Below are 7951 nucleotides of genomic sequence, written 5' to 3'. Positions count from 1 at the left end.
ATCTTAATACTTATTTAAAACGATTTTGCTAATTGCTGGTCATGATTTCGCAGGGGGGCTTTCATCCCCAACCACCTTACATTATTTTATTTACAATTTTCTAGCAATCTTTTTTCAGTGAGCCAAGAAAAGATATGAATTTTGCTACACGCCAAAAACACAGTGATACCTTTAGAAAGAAGCGTAAAATTAAACCCAGAATATTGGCCCAAAAATGGCCCATGAAAACCTGGGCAAGATGGCTAGATATCCCAAATGGCCTATGATTAGGTATTAACTCTTTAATGAGATGTTATTTTTATAAGTTTTAATTCTTTGAATTAATTATGAAATTAATTCTTAGCTCAAAAGAGTTTTTTTTTCCTTATGTAAAGATATATTTAGGCACGAATCTATGTTGAATATTGTGGGGGCAATGGTCCACTAACTTTTTAGTATTTTAATTATGTAATAGATATGTATAATTATTAATTATTTGTATAATTTACAATATAATAAAATAATTTTATTTATTAGAATATAAATATTATCCCCACAATTTTTAGTCTCTTTTTTTATCAGTTAAACATTTATATTATTATTCCTTTTCATCTTTAGATGTTTATTTTGCATACTATATTTGTAATTAATGAAAGTTTGTTTCTCATTCTATTTAAATTACCTTTTACTTTATCTTTACATATATATAATATTTGAATTTTTTAATTGTTTATCATTTTCAATCTACCTTCTTTTATCTTCATCTTTCAATTAAATTTCAATAATTTTTTTAAAAATAAATTATCAATAAATAAAAATAATCTTAATTCATAATTTAAGTTATTCGACTTTACTAAACTCTGTTAAAAAATATAATTGGTCACCTTTTACCGATCAAACCAACAATTTCTTGATTAATTATATTTATTTATTATGAATTATAATTATAATGTAATTTATAAATTAAAAATTATTTATTTATTATTTAAATTTTAATTATATAAAATAAACATTTATTATCTATTATCCATAAACTAAAGTACTGATTTATATATATGAATTTTGCCTCACAACTAAAAATTTCTGAATCCTATCACCGGATGTATTTCTGTGTGAATTAAACTCGATCGATTCCTCCCCCCTCCCGACTCCCCCAACAAACTCAACGTCCCTCCTCCTCCCTTATCTTCTTCAAACTTCTTCTCACTTTCTCTTCTACAAGCATTGTTCTTCCTTATCCTCCATCTTTTATTCATGTAATTTTTTGCACCTCCATTGCTTCTTTCCCAACAGCATTCCATTTGCTAATTTTTTTTTTGTCGCATGCCACCAATAAGACAAACTAGTTCATTTTATGTCAACTTTGTTAAGATACACATCAGAAACATCATAACAAAAACTTACTTCCATTGAATATTTTGATAAGATTTTGACATTTTGGCAAGATATACAATACAATACAACCCAAATTAATTTTCATTAAGGATATGTTTATCAACAAAAAAAGTGAGATGGGAAGATCGAAATGGTCAGTGTCATGAGCCATCCCAAATATATAAACCACTATAAGGACTGTTGCTTCCTACCCGCCATTGCATTACAGAAAGGCCAATTTGTAAAGTAAATAAAAAAATGCAATGTACAGGAAGCAACATATGAAGGTACATGAAATTTCACTCCACTATAAGAACTAAACAGCCATAAACTATACTATTACAGTATCGCATAGCTGACTGGAGATTTTACGAGGCTTAGTAGCGACAGTATTTTTACTAAACAAAATACAATTAAACATTTTTAATCATTCAATAACATGAGAATTTACAGGAAAAAACATAAATTATTAATACAAAATAGTTATATAAACTTTCTGATCATGTACTGCACGTTATTTACATCTCACACTACCCTACACCAGTTTAATGCCACAAGACTTGCACACAAAATAAACATTAGGATGCAGGTGGTGTTGTGGTCGGTGGTAGTGTATTTGAATTTGTGACCGAATATCCCCGTAGACAACACGACACAACCATCAATTGACACCAATTCAAAATAAGGAAAATAAAAAGCACTGGTTTCCAGCCAAGAATAATGACATCAACCACATCATAACAAAAAACTTCATTTACTCCAATAAACTATGAACATAACAAAGACACAATAAACTCTTGTTCACTCGGCAGAATGTTACGCACAACAGAATGAAGATGTTGCTGCCATGTCATGAAAAAAAAAGTGAAGGAGATCCAGTAAAGTGTTAATGATACACAAACTAAGCAAAATAGTGTTTTCTGACAAACTTAGCCTCAGCACCATTTCCCACAAAAACAATCATTGAAATTCAATTTGCTGCAATTTTGGAGCAATGCAAAGTGATCACATGATGGCACAGCGGCTTCTTTCTTCAGTTGGCTGAGGGTTTACTTGCTGGTACCTATGTGATTCTGATGGGTTGTAAGTAAATTCTGAAGTATCCAGCCCGTACTGCATAAGGAGCACTATCAATGTCAGACAACCACATACGATTTTACAATCATTGTACATGACAAAAGTAATAATACATGTGACTTTTTAATTATCTCTTCAGCAACAATTAGTGATGCTCCAAAACGAAAACAAAAAAAGTAACTAGTAAATCTATGCTTTAGAGGGCAAAAATACAGTTATTACAAGAAGTCTCTACACAAAAGTTATCTGGCTTTGCATGACACCAGGGGACATAGATGATGGGACAAACAGGTTTAGCATTCGTGAAGACATGCAGTCAACAGAATGATATATACTTCCTAAGGTTTCATGTGAAATTCCTATATTTGAAATAGTGCTATTACAGTGATTCTATAATCTATATTCGCAGGAAAATGCAAAATCTCATTCTAATCAACAAACTTGTCAAAATGCTCAAAAAGTTCGATGATGGAATAAGAATGCAAGACCATCAATCTATTGAAAATAGTTTTACTTTCCAACAAAAAAAAAATTGTTTCAAATTTGATAGAGGAATGAACAATTTGAAGAACATTATTGGAGAGTTGAGCCTGCTAACAGTTGAGGTATTTTTGGAGGAGAGAGTACATTAATCCAAAAGGGTTGTACCACTAGTTATAAAAGCACAATTAAGACAAACAAAAGAAAATTTCCCCATAATAGATAAAGTGAACAGAGCCAATGAATTGCACCTTCTCCCTCATCCGTGCACTCCATGCATCATTTCTGCTTGGACGCTTATCAAGTGTGCCAGTTGCTGGCGCACCTGATGCAGGGCCTGCTGGTCTGTTTAGCAAAGGCTGACGAACTTGCTGCCTTGGATTAATGTACTCTTCATCACTATCATACTCTGGTGGCCTGTTTGCAGCCCTGACAATAAGGGCTAATACAAAAAGAAGAGCCTGCAATTCCATAAACAACAATTGGCACATCATATTTATATTACCATGTACTCATCTAAAGTTGTTTTACAGTTGGTCTCTCCTGGATCACTCCTGGTGGTATGTAAGTTGGGTTCAGTAGGAGGAAACATTTCCAAGATAGCGAAGTACTTTCGAGAACTAGATGTTATAGTGTTGTACCACATTAGAACAACAAATATGCTAAGGCATATCACAGGCACTTTGTTTTCATAAGTTTCGTTATTAAAGATCACTGAATTGGTCAAATCTGCCTATATTAACAGTATTTGTACTACATTTCCTCTCCCTCTTCTAGCTACTTTCTCTTTCTCCTAGCATCAACTAATATCAACGCAGCTCTTTCTTGTTTAAAAAGTTATGTCCCTACTAATCTATATCCCTGCAAGTCCACTTTTAATCAATAAAAAAGTGTTATAAAAAATTGGCTAAAAAACAAAATCATGCTATATTTAACAGTTAACTCCCATGTAATTATTTCAAGTAGGGTGGCAATATTTCAATTAACTCCCACAATCTGTTAAAGGTTTCTATCAATGAAAAAACAATATTATCCTGATCAAGAAGTCGAACATATTAAAAAAACAAGGTTATCAAATAGCAATTGAAACTGTGAAATGTAATGCTATTTTTTGTAATTTTTAAATCATATTGAATTGTAAAGAGTCAAAGAAACAAAAAAAATAGGTTGAAATATATCATATAAATTTTCCAGCCATTAAACTAGGAATTGAAAAAACTACTTAGTGTGTGTTTTTTATGCATTGACGCACCAATTGCACATGTTCCATCCATTGAACAAAACATGAAAGAGAAAATTTGTTGGATTCCCATTGAATGGCATTTGAATGTGTTTACACTTTACAATTATAAACACGCATTTAACTGTAAATCTCACAAAACAAAATTGTAGGTCATAACTGAGTATGTGAAATCACAATTCCAAAAGAATGAAAACAAAGCAGTAAAACAACCAAATTAAGTGCATAGAATGAGTGACTATGTGAAAGTGAAACTATTTTAGAAGAATAAAGAGAGCTATAGAATAATCAAATAGGGTGCAGATGCATTCATTAGTGCCCTATCAGTTTCTTTTCATTTGACAATTTAGGCTTATGTCTTTCCATTTTATTCAATGATAATTAGTGAAAGCATAGCAAAAAGAAAAGAAACAAATGGCTGAGTCATGTGATTCATGTCAGTTATATGAAATCACACCAATTCTTCCGTGTATCACACAATTCCAGGTCCCCTCCAATTCCTCACATGATATGAATGGCTCATTTGCCAAATCATATTTAAGTATGGGTTCTAACTAGGATTCAAAATAAAGTAATATTTCTTAGTTTTTAGCATCCTTTCTGGAAGTGATTATTTGGTTGTAGTACTTGCACATATTCTCTGTAGGTACACAGACAAGGACATAAGCATCTCCATGAAATAACAGTGCTTTTTTTTTTTAAAACTGCCGATCATGACTGTTCTAGCTTACCTCAAAGATGACAATTCCAAGAGCAACCCATCTCACAACATTCCAGTTCTCTCTCAGAAATTCATATATCATATCAAAATCTCCAGTTTTGTCCTTAGGAATTTCCTGGAAGAAATACAATTATAAGATTACAAATATAACTTCTTGAATTTCATATCCTAAACTGCCAGTGGCAACTTACTTCTTTCCAGCTTTTGTCAAAAAATGTAAAGGCTGCACATCCCAGCTCCACTAAGATCAACAACAACACTAAAACTGAATACTTTGTTGGATTAAGGAAACTAATATCAAGATTAATACACACACACACAGACAGACAGAGAGAGGAAGAGATGCTCCATCTCATGGTGAGAACATTATATTTTGCTTGGCTATGTAATTATAAGACATTTTTAGAAGGATACAAAGCTCAGGCAGCATCCATTCCGTGTCAGAGCTGCAATACAACCGAAACAAGAAATGACAAAGAGGACCGCACCAATTCCAATAAATAAGTAAATAAACCTGCAAAACATGAAAAATACACAACCAGTAAAGGAAAGTGTAAAGACAATTTAGTTTTGAGCTGTGTCAATGTCTTTTTTACAAAACAATGTACATGTGACAATAATTCCACAAGGCTGAATGCAGACAAAAGTTATCAAGGAGAAAATACGTGTGTTCTATTATCAGTGGTTGTCTTTGTCATGCAAATACACAGATGTCACCAGTAGGTATAAAAATCATTATTACAAGTGGAAGAAATAAAGGTTATTTCAAATTCATAACTGGTGTAGCAATACAGGAAGTGAGAATAGAGCAAGTTTATTTGAAGTTTGTTTTCTTCAACATTGACAATGACAAGAAAACAATCAGTAAGGTACCAATTACACCATATAACAAAGGATGCTTCCAACTATTCCTAACCACAATTAATTGTTGAGCCACTGATTGCATAGGTTTAATTCCTATGGGCTAAGCAACTTTGGTAGCAAGTCCCAATTGCATTTCACCCATTGTTGTTTCTAAAGCGTTTTATTTATTGAAATTTTATTAATATTATTTATTTACTGAACTTTTTTAACTTAGAGATACAATGGTAAACAAAATTGACCCCCCCCCCCCCCCCCCCCTTTTTCAAGCATAGGTGTTAATTACACAAATTTTACTTCAGTGGATAAAATTCAGGAAACTGTTGCAGCAGAAAAGCATTATTGTCTACTTTATATCCTACAAAGTAATCATTAATCAATATACGTTACTCATTAGATACGCCCCAAAAAATGGCAGGAGAAGAGCAGCATTCATACCAAGCCTTGGGCAACTCATCTAAAAAACTGTTGGACAGAGACACAACCACTAGCATGGGTCTGCCAAATTGAACTTCCGTTTTATCCTCACTGAAATTGAGAGTATTATCCCAAGCTTTATTGTATTCAACAAACAGATAAATCCCGTAGCCCACCATGGCCAGACCAGCAAGAGTCAATATGAAGTTCAAAAGCTTCAAAAGGCATTCCCAGCATCCCCTACAAGCCATCCTCCTCCACCTATAATCACACTTCAATCCCTCAACCAGAATTCAAAATGGTAGCCAGTGCCTAATATGTTTTCTGCACAAAAAAGAGGCATTTCCATAAGCCATCACTAATATCATAGCAACAATAAAACCACAATTCAGGTTCAATTCCAAGACAGATAAATAAACTTATGCCCCATTTAGTCATTTACTACCTTAATAAAAACCACCAAAACAACTCAAATCTTCCAATATACACATGAATTTAACATCAGGTTTTCCAAAAGAAAAATAATTTGCCAGGTCAATTGTGCAGGCATATTCGACACCCTAACCTTATTTTCGTCAATCTTTCTTCAGAAAACCAATAGAAAGCCTAAAAGGTTATGTTACTGAAACCATTTGTTTTTAATATTCAATACAAACAATATTATCCTGATTTATTTTTTTTAAAAAAATGATCAAGTCGCTTCGAATGCAATTGACCATAATCTCCAACAAAATCTAGCTAAAAAAATCATTGAGAATTCATTGAAACAAAAAGATATGCATAAATAAATAGATAATCTGGATTAAAAAAAAGTGAAAGGTTTTCGGTAATGAAGAAAATTGAAAATGTGGACGAGAGCTACGATTGATGGAAAGTGCAATTACTCACATATAGAATCGACGACAATTTCTACAGTAATCGATTCACGAGTTGCGAAGTTGCCCTTTTTTCTGAGCCTCTTCGGATCATTCCCACGGAGAACCAACGCAAAAAGGTAACGGTGACTCACTTAACAGAAAAAGAAGAAATGGAAAAGAGAAATGTAAATGACTTAAATGCCCTTCTCTGTCATAACGCTAAAAACGATGTTACTTTTCGATGTCGTTCATGTGCACACTTGCCATTTGACTTTCCACTTATAATTAATTTAATTTCGACACAAATAAAATGTTAACCGGTGGCTTAAAGACACTGTTTTTTTTTTTTCATGAAAAATATTATTGGTATATTTTTATTTTTATTTTTATTTAAATATTATTATTTTAAAAATATTAATTATTAATTTCTTCACTTGAAACAACATGGATTGACCATTTTGTCAGTATTAATATAAAAATTGCCACTGCTTATTTTGAAATACAGTGATGACTTTAACGATCGTGTCGCACTATCTCAAAACTAAAGCCTTAGTAATTAAATTTTCTCAACACTTTTAATAGCTAATGGTATTTTTTTAAAAAATGTTAGACACTTGTTAAGAAATTTAAAGTTCACTGTAAAAAAAAAAGAATTTGAAGTAAAACTTTTTTATTTTTTATTGGAAATTACTCTATTTTTATGCTTTTTTATAATTTTTTTCCTTTTAATTTTTTAATTAATGTTTTAAAATACTAGTTAATAATATCTTTTTTTATTGCTGTAATATTAATACGGGGTATCAATTTGTAATATTTTTCATGATTAAGCCCAATCCAAAGTTTGATTTATCATTTTTAATAATAAAAAAAATGAATCATAAATATTTATTTCATATTTAAACTCAAAATTTTATTTATGGAAAATGAATCCAATTATAATGGTGT

The 7951-nt window shown here is 31.7% G+C and overlaps 1 protein-coding gene across 1 annotated transcript; it reads right to left on the bottom strand.

Moving 5' to 3' along the window:
* Window positions 1–1839: 1839 nt before the first annotated feature.
* On the bottom strand, window positions 1840–7151 carry LOC100793680 (tetraspanin domain-containing protein). Its single transcript, NM_001253140.2, has 7 exons — window positions 7038–7151; window positions 6171–6473; window positions 5286–5385; window positions 5063–5143; window positions 4882–4986; window positions 3162–3371; window positions 1840–2466 (listed from the first exon to the last, which is right to left on the bottom strand). Exons 2-7 carry the CDS (start codon window positions 6398–6400, stop codon window positions 2359–2361), a joined length of 834 nt encoding a protein of 277 aa, NP_001240069.1. The 5' UTR covers window positions 6401–6473; window positions 7038–7151; the 3' UTR covers window positions 1840–2358.
* Between the last annotated feature and the right edge of the window lie 800 nt (window positions 7152–7951).

The sequence above is a fragment of the Glycine max genome, chromosome 17, assembly GCF_000004515.6.
Source record: "Glycine max cultivar Williams 82 chromosome 17, Glycine_max_v4.0, whole genome shotgun sequence".
NCBI classification, from domain to species: domain Eukaryota; kingdom Viridiplantae; phylum Streptophyta; class Magnoliopsida; order Fabales; family Fabaceae; genus Glycine; species Glycine max.
This window is presented reverse-complemented; position numbering and strand designations above follow the sequence as displayed.